This window comes from Triticum dicoccoides, chromosome 1B (assembly GCF_002162155.2).
Source record: "Triticum dicoccoides isolate Atlit2015 ecotype Zavitan chromosome 1B, WEW_v2.0, whole genome shotgun sequence".
Classification (NCBI taxonomy): Eukaryota; Viridiplantae; Streptophyta; class Magnoliopsida; order Poales; family Poaceae; genus Triticum; species Triticum dicoccoides.
Genome location: NC_041381.1, coordinates 654,747,119 through 654,763,314, shown reverse-complemented (window position 1 = coordinate 654,763,314; position 16,196 = coordinate 654,747,119). Strand labels below are relative to the sequence as shown.

General features: G+C 43.9%; 2 protein-coding genes across 6 annotated transcripts; one reads left to right on the top strand and one right to left on the bottom strand.

Moving 5' to 3' along the window:
* The first annotated feature begins 234 nt into the window (after positions 1–234).
* Positions 235–5,027, top strand: LOC119349425. Of its 5 annotated transcripts, none has more exons than XM_037617462.1 (8): positions 235–337; positions 592–660; positions 904–1,056; positions 1,911–2,030; positions 2,136–2,214; positions 2,983–3,066; positions 3,947–4,009; positions 4,165–4,500. In XM_037617462.1, the coding sequence occupies exons 3-8, from the start codon at positions 986–988 to the stop codon at positions 4,240–4,242; spliced, it is 495 nt and encodes a 164-aa protein (XP_037473359.1). In that variant the 5' UTR covers positions 235–337; positions 592–660; positions 904–985; the 3' UTR covers positions 4,243–4,500. The 5 variants fall into 5 exon arrangements, with proteins under 5 accessions (XP_037473359.1, XP_037473355.1, XP_037473357.1 ...); XM_037617458.1 differs by having other exon boundaries at positions 828–1,056; XM_037617460.1 differs by having other exon boundaries at positions 812–1,056.
* Positions 5,028–6,197: 1,170 nt separating this feature from the next.
* On the bottom strand, positions 6,198–9,953 carry LOC119349424 (syntaxin-71-like). Its single transcript, XM_037617457.1, has 9 exons — positions 9,659–9,953; positions 9,428–9,556; positions 7,996–8,167; positions 7,423–7,508; positions 7,248–7,316; positions 7,131–7,175; positions 6,980–7,042; positions 6,801–6,877; positions 6,198–6,564 (listed from the first exon to the last, which is right to left on the bottom strand). Exons 1-9 carry the CDS (start codon positions 9,812–9,814, stop codon positions 6,549–6,551), a joined length of 813 nt encoding a protein of 270 aa, XP_037473354.1. The 5' UTR covers positions 9,815–9,953; the 3' UTR covers positions 6,198–6,548.
* Positions 9,954–16,196: the final 6,243 nt, after the last annotated feature.

Below are 16,196 nucleotides of genomic sequence, written 5' to 3'. Positions count from 1 at the left end.
GGAAGCGGGATCCTCTTCAAGAGGCGGGTGCTTGAAGAGAAAAAGTGTGGTCCGGTGACAAAAGCTGAAAAGATTGGAGTGAAAAGTAGAGATGCATGTGTACTAGAATCCTTATTTTCTAATTTTTAATGAGGCCCACTAATGATAACTTGATAGGGGAGAAAAAATAAATGTAGATACCTCAAATTACTTTTTGTCATGGGGCATATTTATCCATATGCCACCATTGTACATGCCCTATGCCCTAAGTCTCAGTGCGCCTACCGGGGGTCGGGTCCCACGCCCGTATCGCTGCTCCTCTCCTGCGCCGCTGGATCTCCTCCTTCCTCCCACTCAGGTGCGCCGCCGGCCCTCTTCCTTACCCCCTCTCTGCCGCGCCGCCGGCCCTCTCCCTAGCTTCAGCTCGTGCGCGCCGCGGCCCCTCCCTCGCTCCATCTACTGCACAGCCGGCCCTCTCCCTCCCTCCCATTCTTGCTGCGCCGCCGGCCCTTTTCCTCCCTCCCTTTCTTGCTGCCTCTCCTACGCCACCAGCCCTCTCTTCCATGGATCTGCGTGGACGGCTTATTCATCTCATCCTCTCTCGATCTGCAGGATACAAGGGGAAGAAGGCAGGGGTCTAGGTGCTACTCCGGCGCGGCGGCAGAGCGATCTCTCTTCAAGGTACAAATCCCTCTTCCTCCCCCCTTGTATATGCTGCTGTCCAGTACATTTTTTTTGCTCAAATTGCTGTTGTCTAGTACATATTTTTGTTCAAATTGCTCTTGTCCAGTACATCTTTGCAATATGTGGTGATGTGTAATAATTTTTATAGCATGCATCAATTGTAGGTGGTCAAGAAGATGAACGTAGGGGTCTCAGCAGTGGCGGACCAGAATTTGATCTTTTTTTTTTGTTGTTCTTTAGCTTGGCCCGCGCAGCAATTTGTTTGTAGCTCCGCCACTGCTGAGACCCCTACGTTCCCAGCCACGCCTCGCCCACTCGCGCTATGTGTGCCTCGGAGATGGCCGGCGCGTCATTTTTGGATAGGATGGTTTCCCAGCTTCGGTCGACATCCAAGTGAGGAAAACCTCCACATCCCTCAACCCACCTTTTAGTTCTATTTCCGTACATCTTGGCCTGTGTGTTTTTCAGCAGAACATATAGATTCCACTTCAGGTGATTTGACACTTTTTATTTTGGAAAATAGCATGCTTGCATAGACCGAGTACAGCGAAAGTGGCATCATTCATCTCATTAATCCCATTTTGGAAGTGATACATAGTCTCTTTAGCATGCCAAGTATTCCAGTAGAACTGGTGATAGATTGTATGCTGAAGAGTGCAAAACTAATAGTAAAATATTAGTGCTCATGCATTTACACTATTTAGATTGTTGAAGAAGTTGAACATGTCATCTTAATCTTAGATGGTGGTTCGTGACTATTTCAATTAGGCAAGATGAATTCTATAGTCACTTGTAGCCATTCTCTTAGTGTATAATTAATTTATTATTGACAAGACAGCTTTGGATTAATCCTGTTACTGAGATATAGAAAAGATATAACATATGTGGATAGAATATCTTCGGATATGTAGGGTATGTAGTGCGATGTGTGCAACAAACTCATTACATCCTTTGTATATCTATCTAATTCTGTTTTTGTCTTCAGCATGAACGAACTAAACCTTACCTTGAGACTTTATTCACCAGTGCGTGCAAGCACTTTTTGTTTATGAATATCAATTGCTCTAAAGACGGTTATAAAACCTGTAGCTTGTTGCTTGCACTAACTCCGGAAGTCATTGTTTGCACACACTGTCTGGCAGGCATTGTTCGCTCTCCCAGCTTTACAAATAGTAGAATTTAACTCATTTCCCGTTTTTTTGGCTGTATCACTATTTTATTATGTTTGAATCATCTTGTTGTTGAAGGTACTACACTGGATATCCCAAGGATCTAGGGCCATCAAGAATCATACCGTTCACATCAGAGCGTCAGTTTGTGCAGCTATTACATGAAGGACGGCCTGTAGTTGTGGCCTTTACCATTAAGTATGTTAGTCTCATGTTTTTTGTTCAGAAACATAAGAATAGTTAAGTTGTCCTATATCAATAGCTTTGCACATGCTTACAACAGTAATGAAATTGCTTTGGTAGGTGCACTTATACACAGCATCTTGACAAAGTACTGGAGGAAGCTGCTGCTGCATTTTATCCTCATATAAAGTTTGTTCGGGTAAGCCACTACTCTTATTACGCCCGCAAAAAATATGCCATAAGTATTTTCGGGTCACTTATAAGATGATGAGTTATTTTGAAAACTTCAATGCACTCTGCTTTTTCTGTTCAAATTATCATGGCTTGCTATTATGGAACATTGTAAAGGTTGGTTTGCTGTCTTAACTGTGTGTTAAAATTCAAAACCTTGAAGTTAGTCCTATCTGATTTAATTTTTAGACACCTAATATAATACTCCCTCCGTCCCAAAATAAGTGACTCAACTTTGTACTAACTTTGGCGATGATCGCAAGATTAATCTAATTCAGCATGCATTATAAAGTTCACCAATTTCAGTCTTCTGTTGAGCTTCAGGCACATGTGTGGAAGCTCTTTGTTTTGCGAATGCATCTTTGATGATCTTTTCTAGCCTTTTCTTTCACCTGCAAGAGAAGCAGCTCTATGGAAAGCTTAGATGTGTGAATAGTTGTACTTGTCTTTTCTAAAAAATAGTTGTGCTTTTATTATTTTATCAATTGTAGATATTATGATGTACAAAGATACAATCAATTAGTCACAGGATAGTTTAATTGGCTGCCTGTCAAATCAGACTTGTCACTTTTGATTTCCTTCTCATTTGGATGCTTTAACTTGGGTAATATCATGATACACTATGCTTCAAATTTGTGGTTTCTTGCTTCCCATCTATACAAATTGTGACTGCTGCCATCCTGTTTGCCTTTAGTCTCGAACTGATAGGAATTATTATTTTGTTCTATGTTGTCAGGTGGAATGCCCAAAGTATCCTGGGTTTTGCCTCACGAGGCAAAAGACTGAGTATCCATTTGAAGTATTTTACAACCCAGAACAGGTTATGATTGTTTACTTTACGTTACATCGGTTAACACATGTTGCCACTTCTTTACTTTGAATTATGTGCCACTTATATTTTTGTCAACAATCTTGATTCTTGATCTTATGAAATCTTTTTTTTTCTTAATCTTATATTTCTTTTCTTTTCTTTTCTTAATCTTTGTGGCTAAAGAATTATAAGTTTCTTAATCCTTATGTGTGCTAATGGCTGGAGAATCGTTAAAGGGTCCAACTTCTTTCTGCATGTTACCTTTAGCATTTTGGAAGTCATATGCCCTGCTTTGAGGGAAATTTCGAGAACAATTTCTGTATTATGTGCTCTCATGGTCCTCGTAAGAGTGGAAGAGTGAAGCACATATTGCATTGCGGTCTGATTTGCATCCACGATTACAACACTACACCGCTCCATTATTTGCGCAATTTAATTCCTGGTACACCAGAGAAGCACTGATCTTCTTTTGGGGGAGAGTAGACTAGGTTTTCAGGAAATGTGTGTATTATGTGGCTCAATCTAGAGATTCGTCGTGTTCTTTGTCAGGCCAGGGATTAGTGTTTTCATTTGCATCTCATTTCCGTATTGGAGAAGGATCTCCTCTGCTAACTTGCTCAAGTATGGTCGGTTTGTTCTTTGTTGAGTGTGAATGGCGTCGGTACCGTTTCTAGTTATTAGTATTTGCTTAGCCGTGGTTAATGTGCTCCCATTATTTCATGGCTAGGCATCCGCACCGTTTGCCCAGAATGAATTTGGTTTCAATTTCTTTCTTTCTTTCTTTCTTCTTTATTTACTTATACTCATCGTGTTATCTGCACCTACACATGAATGTTCTTTATATATTGTCAATTTTATCCTGGTAACAGCATGCTCTGCATTTTTTCAGGCTGCTAACCCAGGTAAGATGGTGGATCCGAGCATCACGAAATACTCTGCAAAAGTCCTACCTGTAAGCAATGCCCTGAAGCGTCCTTTCAAAACATTCATGCATGAGCAATTCATGCATTAGTCACTTGCTGTCAAGTCTAATGCTGTATAGAGGTTCGGTTCATAGTCTCCAGGTTGAGCTGATGTGATGCTATTTCCTTCCTTGTGTGCATGCAGTTCAACTATGACCAGAGCGTGTATGGATTTCGAGAGTATTTTAACAAGTACGGGTTCAAGTATTCCGAAGCAAACTAGGTTTGTCATGGTGAGGCCTAGTTATTGAATTTACTTTCAGCTTGTACTAACAGTGATACTGCATTCTTAAGAATCAGCACCCCCTGCATACTGGCTCTGCCTTGGCAACTGGTTGGAAAAATGGCCAAGCTGTTAGCTAGGTTTCCAGTATGCTCAAGATTGTAGTAGAATTTCTGGACGTTGCATGTTGTTCTTTGTCGAATCTCTGAACTGCATTTTCAGACTCGCTGTTAATAAAATATATTATGCGGCTCACTATCTCATGCGCAGAAATTCTCCTTACTCCCTCGGTGCGGACGGACTTAGTTGACACTCAAACAGATGTATCCTCCAGATCAAGAGTAGCAAACTATGTGCTTCTTAGCATTGCTGAAGAGTTTGCAAACTGTGCATTAAGAAGGAAGGAACTTTGAATCAGAAAACCTGGTAAAATTAGGCTGCACTTTCTTAGTGTGTAACTGTACCGATCTGTATCCAAGCCGAACGGCAAACAAACAGTTCCTCAAAAAAAAAAAGTTCATGAATGCTGCTCATACTTGCACAACTGCCTCGCCGTCGCCTTTCTGGGAAAGCATCTCCTTTAACATTGCCAGCTCCACATCTTTAGCTTCCAACTCCTCTTTTTTGCAGAATGGAAACCTAAGGAAGAGTGACCAATCTTACCGTTTCATTTGACCTCTCAACATCATTTGTTAGGCCATCCATGTGTTTGTACAGCCCTGGCAACACAATGAGAAGGTTAAGTAGTAGCTCCATGTTAGCATAATATATAACCATTAACAAGGAGCAGAGCAATTTCTGTTGTAATTAAATGACCTAGAAATATTCCACCAGCTTTAACAAATTTTATAATAAACAGGTGTATTGGTTATTCGTCACTCTTTTCACTTGGATGTAATCTTGGGCAGCTCGGGCGAGTAATTAGGGGTGAACGGTTTGAGCTGCGAGACGTGTAAGACGGGGTGAATCCTCCTATCCGGAATGGATATGGATAGACGAGGAAGTGCATTTAGGAAATTTTGCTTAATCCTGTAGAAATGGGACTCGAAATACCCTTGGATGGTTTATTAATAATTTTGCTCCCCAAATAATTCACTTTTATTTAAGAAATAATTCACATTTTCTATTTAGGCCTTGACAAAAATTTGGCTCAATCTTGTAGAAATAGGGAATCATCGAAAGATCATCTCCTGTCTCGTTGCCCGTGACTTGGCAGGGCAGTGCTGGTGAGGTTGAGATCCTCGACTTGATCACCTGAATTTGTGGTTTCTGACATGTGGGTCGCACAACAAGCTGCCCCATATGTTACTCGCCCTAAAATCATATACCATACGTCGGAGAATATTTTCCACATTGGCCGGGTATCTGCACCGAGCGTCTACATTGACGCCACATCATGCCTACATCAAGGAAGCGTGAGACCTCACTTCAACTCTTGCAATGGCAGCTCCCACTAGGCATAAAATCCCAAAACCCTTTCTGTCCAATGCAATTTAAGTTCTAGTCTTAGGCTCAAATCATCTTCGACAACTCCACTTTGCACGAAAACTGCCCGCACTGGATGAATTGGTCGTAAAAAACAGTTGATCTTTAAAACTGAAGTCTGCTAGGGAATCACAAGGTCGATGAAAATGTGGGATGTGAGAGAGGAACTTGAGCACTCGTGTAACATGATCATGGAATTCCTCGCCTTCTGCCCATAGAATGCACGGGCATTGTTCTAGTCATATACTCCCTCCGTCCAGAAATACTTGTCATTGAAATGAATGTATCTAGATGTATTTTGGCTTTAAATACATCCATTCTCATCCATTTTGATGACAAGTAATTCCAGACGGAGGGAGTATAATACAACAATCACACGTATGTAAGTAACACTTTTATGTTGGAAGAAACACATGTTTAGCCTTTGGATTTGTATCCATGCCGGCCCAGCCAACACGACACTCAGGGGCAAACTGTGATCCATGACTTCTTTATGCCACTCAAAGAAAGTCCCCAGGGAACGCAAATATACATACATGGCCAGGTTTAGAACAAAAGAATGACGTTCATACTCTTACTAAGCAATTTACTCCCGAATATACATACAATCAGACATCGATCAGGTCAACACACATATAATCATCACTGCTTCATCAACAAGCATAATAATAACAATCTAACAACACCATGATATTACACAGATGAGACGAAACGAATTACTCGTGGCACATGTTGAAGCCCATCACAGCAGGACATGACAAGTAGAGAATCCAATGCAAGACCACTACCGACCGCGACATGAGCACGCCGTTGCACCTCACTCACTTCTTGAGCACACTGTGACACAAGAAAAACAGCATGCATGGAGCAAAACCATTAGAGAGGTCAAACAGGGCATCAGCGTGATTTAAACAAGATGGATGTGGTAACAATCAAGCAAGCGAGTAAAGAAACAGTATGAGGTAAAAATACTATATCCTTCATTCAGCGGCTGGTACGAATCCAGGCTAGTTAATGAAAAGTGAAGGAGAATGGTCCACTGGAGTGGTTGCTTGGCAAAGGAAATTACTTACTTGTAAAGGTAGGCAGCGATACCAAGTATGATACAGAGCAGGATAATGTCGACGCAGAAGTTGCGACTGGATCTCATCTGACAACAATCCAAAGAGGAGAAACATGTATGAGCTCATCAATCTACCAAACCAAGAAAGCAACAGTCAAGGAAAATACAGAGAGAAGAGTGAACTTGTACCTGAAGAATAGTCTGTTTCAGTCTCACGTTGGTATTCTTCAGATCTGCATTGGCTCTATCCACCTGCATTCGTCGGTTTATCAAACATTAAGCAATGTTGAGACAACTGTCAGAAGAAAGAACAAAAAATGATGGTTGCCAGAGCACCAACCTTGTCATCCATTTCATCCATCAAGGGAACTTGCCTATCCAATTCCTGATGATCACAACAATTTAGTACAGTACACAAAATCATCGCATAACTAGAAAGAAAGTACAGGACGCAAACCTCGTTCATATCCGATGCCATGTTCTTCAGAGTTGCCAGCCCTTCACCAATAACATCCAAACCTTCATCCTGCAGAATATCATTGTCAAACGCAGGTCTGGTTAGACGGAAGCTCTCATATCCAGTGGAGGCGCAAAATGAAACCGAAGATTAGATTGGTGAAACAAAATTTTACCTGCTTCATTCTACGCATCTCATATTCCTGACGAAACTTATTTGATTCTTCTGTCCCCTTGAAGTACTCGTCATCAAAGTTTCCATCTAAGAGGAGAGGAAAAGGTTCAGCTCATGACCCTCAAGAGGATAAAAGAAATTTTAAGATGGGCATCTAACAGTCCCATGCCAGAGATAATGAGAAAACAAACACAATGTACATTGCTCAAACAACTTTATGCATGATCTCATGTACGCTCAACCAAAATTTATATGCTAACATATTTCGTCCATCTAACGCTAACATAGAAAGCAGAGTTGTGTTGCTGAAACAATGAAGAGAACAAGTACACATGGATAACTGACCAGATGTGGCACAGAATAATGTTGACCTTAGATGAGGATCCACTCAACATTTATATGTACACAAGCTTAATATGAATTATGAATTACACACGCACGCACGCGCGCACGCGCACACAAATGACGCTTAGTGAACAGGGAATGCATAGGGGGGAAAGGGAACTTGGCCAGATCTTTCTGAAGCCAATACGGAACGATGACTTAGGTGATACTGTAAATGATGCTCACTAACCAGAAGTAGAGTCGAACTTGACGCCTCCACCAGGTCGGGATCCTGAGGCTCCCCAACCTCCATTTTTCTTTGTCGCGCTAGAACTACCATCCGGTATTGATTGAATTCTATCAGGTAAGGCGGCAACCAGATCACTACGGGTCGCAAGTTCCTCCTTTGTGAGCCCTTTGACCTGTTACAACAAATGAAGAAAATAGTCAGATTTTTTTCTCTAAGGAAAACACAAAAACTTTGCGTCTCAATGCAGAACAACATCGGAACTAATATTGCCAAATCCTAAATGGATTGTTTATCCAAAACAGAACAAAAAATTGAATAATATGGAGGCAGGTGCTAGAAGAAATTGAAAGTAGAAAAAACGAGTACAAAAGTAAAACAACGACCACGTAGTTTGCTCAGTACTCAACTGCTCATGCATATCCTCTCATATAATAGCACAGAGATATGCACGACCAAGGAAAGCATGTTACCAAACTCAATATGCAGCTAATATGCATATCAAGTCAATACTCAATGGAACTTAAATGCTAAGTTGAACAAAAAAAGGATGGGACAAGGTATGGAGTAATTAAGCTCCAACACAAAAGCAGCAAAAGATTGAATTGCTTGATATCAACAATAGCACGAAAGGTTTACGAGTCGTTCCGAGGTTGAGACTCATAGACTAATCGTGAATAATCGACACTAGTTGACGCTGAAGCTGTGACTCATAGACTAGTCGACACTGAAGTGTAGCCGGCCCTGGAGTTGTGACTCATAGACTAGTCTTGACTAGTCCTTCGACTCATAATCCATGTTAGCACATTTGTTTATGTATACTAAATAGCTATGCATTTGAAAGAAAAGGCTACAACAGCCAAATGGTTTATACTGGTTTATACTGGTGAGACTCCATATGGTTTATACTGGTGAGACTCCATATGGTTTATACTGAAAGAAAAAGCTACTCAGCAGAAGATACTGGTGAGACTCCATATGGTTTATACTGGTCATATGCAAAAGAAGTGGGCATTGATGTAAATAATCCTATACACCATCTATGCCAACAACCAAATGGAGGTACATTGCAACATATAAGACGCTCAATTTCAACTACATATGCTTGCGTTAGAATTCGAGCTGTATAATCAGCACATAAGCATCGTCCTACAAAATCCTACGACACCACAAACATACTTTCCCAGCAAATTCTGCAAAAAAAGTACCAGTCCCACCGATCCTAAACTCCACGAGGTGACCCAGCAAATCACCTCATTAACACGGAAATTACTTCGTGTTTATCCTGTTGACATCCAACAACCGCCGCACATCCTAAATTTAGGCGGTCTCTCAAGGTCGCTACTACCAGTAAAGACGGACATGGCGAGTCCTAGCGGTCAAAGAAGAAGCAGATCTAGCGGGGCGGTGAGAAGACGTGTAGAGACGACCGAACCTTCTTGAGCGCGAGGCGCTGCAGCTTGGGCAGGTCCTCCTCGAGGAGCTTGGCCTTGGCGCGGCGGATCTCGGCGTTGAGCGCGACGACCGTGGCCCGGTTCTTCTCCTGCCTCGCCGCCTCCGCTTTCTGCGACACCAGCAACAGCAACAGCAGCAGACCGGTCAGATTCAGATCGCCGCGCGGGGCAGCGCGCGCCCGGCGGAGGGAGAGCGGGGGGGAGCGGGGTACCTCGACGCACTGGGAGATCTCGGCGTCGACGGAGCCGTAGAGGCGGGCGAAGGGGTCCTCGCCGGCGACGTTGGCGCCGTTGAGCTTCTCGGCGTCGTACTTGTCGTACTTCTGGCAGATGGCGTCCACCCGCGTGAGGATGTCGATCACCGTCATCGCCGCGGCCCGGTCTCCGCCCGCTCCGACGAGATCGAGGGGAGGATCGGCGAGGAAGCAACCGCTAGGTAGCTGCCGGCCGGTGGTGAACAGACCGAAGGGGGAGGAGGTCAGAACTGGACGGGGAAAGGGAGGCGACGAGACAGCCTTGCCGTGGTCGGCCAGAGAGTGGGTGGGTCGCACAGCCTGGCCGTGGCGGGCCGGTGGCGGCTATGCCGGGCGGGCCTAGGCTAGGCTGGCTCGGTTTGGGTTGGGCTCGGCCCGCTTGGGCCGAGTGGGTAGCATAGGTCGGTTTTTTTATTAGTTGTTAAAAGAAGGTCTTTTTTTTTGAATTTTTTGTTTCTCACTGTGCCGAACGTTAGCCGCCATGGCTTGACTTCATGTTTTTTTCTCGGTTTTAAAAACTTTATTTACTTCGTGTCCTTCTAAGTCAGAGTGTTCTCAATGTCAAATGGAAGTCAGAGTCTTCTCTCTGTATAAAAACTGGAACTTCTGTTATTTCCTTAGAGTGAGTTTAACGTCATGTCATCTACTCTACCTACAAGGAAAACTATATTCCATTTCATGTGTCATCTCTAGAGAGTAAGGAGCATGTCTTGAGTTACGAGTTTTAATTGTTAATCACGGGACGGGAGGGAGCGAGCAGGCATGAAGGGGCACCCACTCACTCGCGTAAGAGCAAAACAAAGACTATGTTGCGATATGGCGGCTGAATTCAGTTGCCAACAACGGAGCTTTATCATCATCGGTGTTGATGGAGACGAGTGTGTGGTTTTCAAAATTTAGGGTGAGGCCAGTGCTCGCGGCAAAAGAGTCTCAGAGGGCCTTTAACTTGGCGAACTAGGCAATGTTAGCATGAAGGACGATCAACATGTCAGCGGTGTACCAAACGAGAGGACCGCGACATGCAAGGCCGGGCCAATAAAATTAAGGGTGTGGTGCCAAACTCTAAAAGGCTCACCTCACTAGAAAAGTAGACCTATAGTAGTATATAGGCTATAATGTGTTACTTAGCAATATTATATATCAAGAATCGGACCCATCCATTGAAAAATACGGGCAGTAAGCAATCTTTCGATCAATCAATCAAAAAAAAAACTTCAACTACCTTTCTAGATGAAATATTAGTACACAAACAACACATGAATTATGGCATGAATTGAAATAGAAGAACCTGGAGGATTAAGTTTGGCGTGTGATCCCCTTGCTGACTTTGCCATTGGACCACCCTGCTGCTAAATGTGGCTACAGGTATTCCCCTTGCCCTTGGACACCTAGATCTCCCTTTTCTCTCAAAGTTTATGGAGAATAAGACTACGAGAAGATTATGGAATCAAATTGAACAAAGAAAAATAGATAAACCTAGGGATTATAGAAAGAGCATTTTACCTAACATTGAAAGTTGAGGAAAAATTTGTTGGGAATTAGTAAATCGCGATCTCCTACTCCCTTAATTGAGGAAGAGGAAAGAGGAAAGAGATCCGACATCCATCATTTGCTAATTGAGGAAAACGAAAGAGATGATAGAGGACTCGAGGAGGCACAAGGTTTCGCTCGGCTCGCTGTAGACGTCGTAAATCGGTTGTCGGCCTTCTGTTGTCGTTGTTGGGTGATTTATTTCAGCTTTTTCATTGAGAGAATGTGTATACCTAACTGGCTGGGGGGGGCTAAATTTTTGGGGCTATGTGCGTGTTGGGTAACGTAGCATGCAATTTCAAAAAATTTCCTACGATCACGCAAGATCTATCTGGGAGATGCATAGCTACGAGAGGGGGAGAGTGTGTCCACGTACCCTCGTAGACCGAAAGCGGAAGCGTTAATTAACGCGGTTGATGTAGTTGAACATCTTCACGATCCAACCGATCCAAGTACCGAACGTACGGCACCTCCGTGTTCAGCACACGTTCAGCTCGATGACGTCCCTCGAACTCTTGATCCAGTAGAGGGTCGAGGAAGAGTTCCATCAGCACGACGGCGTCGTGACGGTGTTGATGATGTGATCCGCGCAGGGCTTCGCCTAAGCACTACGGCACTATGATCGGAGGAGTAAACTGTGGAGGGGGCACCGCACACGGCAAAGAGAATATTTGATGTGCCTTTAGGGTGCCCCCTGCCCACGTATATAAAGGAGGGGAGAAGGGGGCGTCCGGTCTAGAGGGAGCGCGCCAAGGGGGGAGTCCTACTAGGATTCCCTAGTCCTAGTAGGATCCCCCCTTCCTTTTTCGGAGTGGGAAAGGGGAAAGAAGTAGAGAGGAAGAAGGAAAATGGGGGCCGCGCCCCCACCCCTTGTCCAATTTGGATTGGGCTTGGGGGCGCGCGCCACCTCGTGGCTGCTGCCTCCTCTCTCCACTAAGGCCCATGTAGGCCCATTAACTTTCCCGGGGGGTTCCGGCAACCTCCCGGTACTCCTAAAAATGTCCAAACCTCTCCGAAACTTTTTCGGTGACCGAACATAACCTTACAATATATCAATATTTACCTCTCGACCATTTAGAGACTCTTCGTCATGTCCGTGATCTCATCCGGGACTCCGAACAAACTTCAGTCACCAAAAACACATAACTCATAATACAGATCATCATCGAACGTTAAGCGTGCGGACCCTACGTACGGGTTCGAGAACTATGTAGACATGATCGAGTCCGATCAATAACCAATAGCGGAACCTGGATGCTCATATTGGCTCCTACATATTCTACAGAGATCTTTATCGGTCAAATCGCACAACAACATATGTTGTTCCCTTTGTCATCGGTATGTTACTTGCCTGAGATTCGATCGTCGGTACCATCATACCTAGTTCAATCTTGTTACCGACAAGTATCTTTACTCGTTTCTTAATGCTTCATCCCGCAACTAATTCATTAGTCACATTGCTTGCAAGGCTTATAGTGATGAGCATTACCGAGAGGGCCCAGAGATACCTCTCCGATACATGGAGTGAGAAATCCTATTCTCGGTCTATGCCAACCCAACAAACACCTTCAGAGACACCTGTAGAGCATATTTATAATCACCCAGTTATGTTGTGACGTTTGATGGAACACAAGGTGTTCCTCCGGTATTCGGGAGTTGCATAATCTCATAGTCAAAGGAACATGTATAAGTCATGAAGAAAGCAATAGCAATAAAACTTAACGATCATTATGCTAAGCTAATGGATGAGTCTTGTCCATCACACCATTCTCTAATGATGTGAATCCGTTCATCAAATGACAACACATGTCTATGGTCAGGAAACATAACCATCTTTGATTAACGAGCTAGTCAAGTAGAGGCATAATAGGGACACTTTGTTTTGTCTATGTATTCATACATGTACTAAGTTTCTGGTTAATACAACTATAGCATTAATAATAAACATTTATCATGATGTAAGGAAATATAAATAACAACTTTATTATTGCCTCTAGGGCGTATTTCCTTCAGTGCGGTGGCTCATGTTACACATGCCCAGGCCCGAGCCTAACGACATGTATAGTTGTCAATTTTTAGGGTGAGGTCAGTGCTCGCTATGAAAACTCTAGGAGGGCCTTTAACTTGGCGAACTAGGAAACCTTTGCATGAAGGATTATCAACATGTCGGTGGTGTATTGGACGTCGAAGCACGACATGTGCAGTTGTCAAATTTCAGGGTGAGGCCTGTGCTTGCAGTGAAAGACTCTAGGAGGGCCTTTTACTTGGCAAACTAGGCAAAGTTAGCATGAAGGATTAACAACATGTCGCCAGTGTATTGGACGCCGAAGCACGGCATGTGAACTTGTCGAATTTTAGGGTGAGGCCAGTGCTCACAGCGAAAGATTCTAGGAAGGCCTTTAACTTGGTGAACTATGCAATTTTAGCATGAAGGATTAATTATCAACTTGTCGAGGGTGTATTGGATGACGAAGTACAACATGTTTGGGTTCAGCAGATGCTCGAGACAACACAACACACTGACCGTGAGAATGACGTGTTGGAGGACTTCAACATCGGGGGTGAAGATAAGGGAGCGCAAGTGCCCCTGCCTTACACTACTAGGGAAAACCTTATACACAGAAATTTAGCAACAGCACGGGTAAAAAAAGGGCGCTAGTGCTAGATAGCAGTAGCGATCGAAGGAAAACCGCGCTACAGATACAATCTTACCAGTAGCGCATGTAGTGGCAAAAGCGCTACTACTAATATTCCGATTGCTAGAATGATAGGCTACGCATAGCAGTAGCGGGCTTGGAAGAAACGCGCTACCGCTAGGGCATAAGTAGCAGCGCGTTTCCTGAGAAGAGCGCTACTACTAACGGAAATAAAATAAGATGAAAAACAGATAGAAAAGTAAATGAAAATGGAAGAAATAGAAAAAGGAGAAAGGAAAAAATAAAATGTAAAGCAAAATAAATGAAAAAAGCGAAAAAACGAAGGAAGACATAGCAGCAGCGTGTGTTTGTAAGAGGCGTTGTAGCTAACGTAGCTGCAGCGCGTGTCCTAGACCCCCGCTATAGAAACAGAAAAGGAAATTAAAAAATGGAAGAAAATTACATAGCTATAGCAGCAGCGCGTTTTGTAAAAACCGCTATAGCTATCTTAGCTATAGCGCGTTTCACCAAACGCGCTACCGCTAAGTTTGACTTAACCAAAAAATCGTTTCCCCCCGGCCACCACTTCTCCCCCAAATCCCTCAACCCACCCCGCGCGCGCCATGTCCCCGATTCGCCGTCGCCACACTTCGACGCCGACTCCTGCCAACGTCGACGCCACCGAAGCCGCCCCCAACGTCACGGAGCCGCGCGGCCTCGTCAACGCCACCGGAGTCGCCGTCGACGCCACCGGATCCTTCCTTGCCACAACTGCCTCCCTCGCCGTCACCGGAGACGCCCCTGCCTCCCTCGCCATCACCGGAGACGCCCCTGCCTCCCTTGCCGTCACCGGAGACGCCCCTGCCTCCGTCGCCACCACTGCCTCCGTCGCCACCACCAGAGCCATCCTCTATAAGCCCCCACCCCTCCTCTCTCTCTCATGCATAGGTTAGCTAGTTTAATTAGGTTAATTATCTAGGTTAGGGCAAAAATTTAGTTAGGGCTTTGACAGAGAAGTAGTTAGGTTAACTAGTTTAATTATCTAGGTTAGTGCAAAAATTTAGTTAGGGCTTTGACAAAGAACTAGTCAGGTTAACTAGTTTAATTAGGTTAATTATCTAGGTTAATTAGTGCAAAATTTTATTTTGGGCTTGGACAGAGAACTAGCTGCGTTAACTAGTTTAATTAGGGTTAATTATCTAGGTAAACTAGATTAACTAACTAGGTTAAATAGGTAGGTTAATTAGGTTCGTTGGATTAACAAGCTAGGTTAAGTAGGCTGGCTAGGTTAGAGGAAAATTTTATTTTAGAGCATTAGGTCAGAAGGGTTAGAGAAATGGAGTTCCTTTGCAATTTAATTGGGTTCTGTCCTAGGCAGAGAAGGGTTAGAGATAATAATGTGTGTTTGTGTGAGAGAGAGGAATAGCTAGAGAAGTGTTTAGTGAGGTCATTTTGCAAAGGTTTTTGATTTTTGAAAAGACCACTATTTTTCAAGGAAAAGAATTTAGGCAAATTTTATTTTTCATTGAAGTGCTCATGTTATATCTTTTCATTGAAGTTGTTCGATTGTGCCCAAGTGGCTTTGTTGTTTCCAGGGAATGATGCTGAGTGGCCTATGTTTTGCCGGAATGTTGATTCATTTCTGTTCCGGCAAATTTCAGGTTCTCGATTTGTCCACTTTTTAGCAAAGGTCATGCCGAAATTTTCCGTGAATTTCGGCATGACTTGTGCTACAAACTAGGACATATCGAGTGCCCGGGAATTGCCGCACCAGGAAGGAGTCAACATTCCTGCAAAACAATAGTCCTTTTTATGTCATTATTCATTTTATTAGGTCTAGAATTAATTGACTAGATTTAATCATAGGAAACATGGCTAGCAACGATGAAGGACAGGGTTCTAGTGATTGCGACGACGTCTACCGGGCGGCAGACGAATTTTTTAGCCTTACCGACGATCAACTGATGTTGTTGCTGGGACCACCGGTAGCATCGGGGACTGAGACCGACATGCAGACCGGTGCTGAGACTGAGACCGACGCTGAGATTCAGACCGGCATCGAGACCGGCGCTGAGACCGGTGCTGCCTTGAGGAGCGGAGCTGGTGTAGAACCGAAAGTGAAGAGGCAATGGGTTCCTAACAAACTCAGGACTACTAGACTGGTGGTCACGGAGGTGGACGGCGGCAATTTTGAGCCAAAGGCGCCCGAGGAAGCACACGCGTGCTACGGCAATCAAATAGGCTGCATCGTACGGACAACCGCCACCATCAACGATGAGAAACTACAGAAGATAGAAAATATGAGGAGCTCCCTCCTAAAGAAGTTTCAC

Bases quoted from the DNA above. Each gene is read 5' to 3' on its own strand.
- LOC119349424 (XM_037617457.1), bottom strand. From the start codon at position 9,814: ATGACGGTGATCGACATCCTCACGCGGGTGGACGCCATCTGCCAGAAG. The intron at 9,557-9,658 runs GTACCCCGCTCC...CTGGTGTCGCAG, and splicing joins AGATCTCCCAGTGCGTCGAG to AAAGCGGAGGCGGCGAGGCA. The intron at 7,176-7,247 runs GTTTGCGTCCTG...TGTGATCATCAG, and splicing joins TGGCATCGGATATGAACGAG to GAATTGGATAGGCAAGTTCC.
- LOC119349425 (XM_037617459.1), top strand. From the start codon at position 986: ATGTGTGCCTCGGAGATGGCCGGCGCGTCATTTTTGGATAGGATGGTT. The intron at 2,215-2,982 runs GTAAGCCACTAC...CTATGTTGTCAG, and splicing joins CTCATATAAAGTTTGTTCGG to GTGGAATGCCCAAAGTATCC. The intron at 3,067-3,946 runs GTTATGATTGTT...GCATTTTTTCAG, and splicing joins TATTTTACAACCCAGAACAG to GCTGCTAACCCAGGTAAGAT.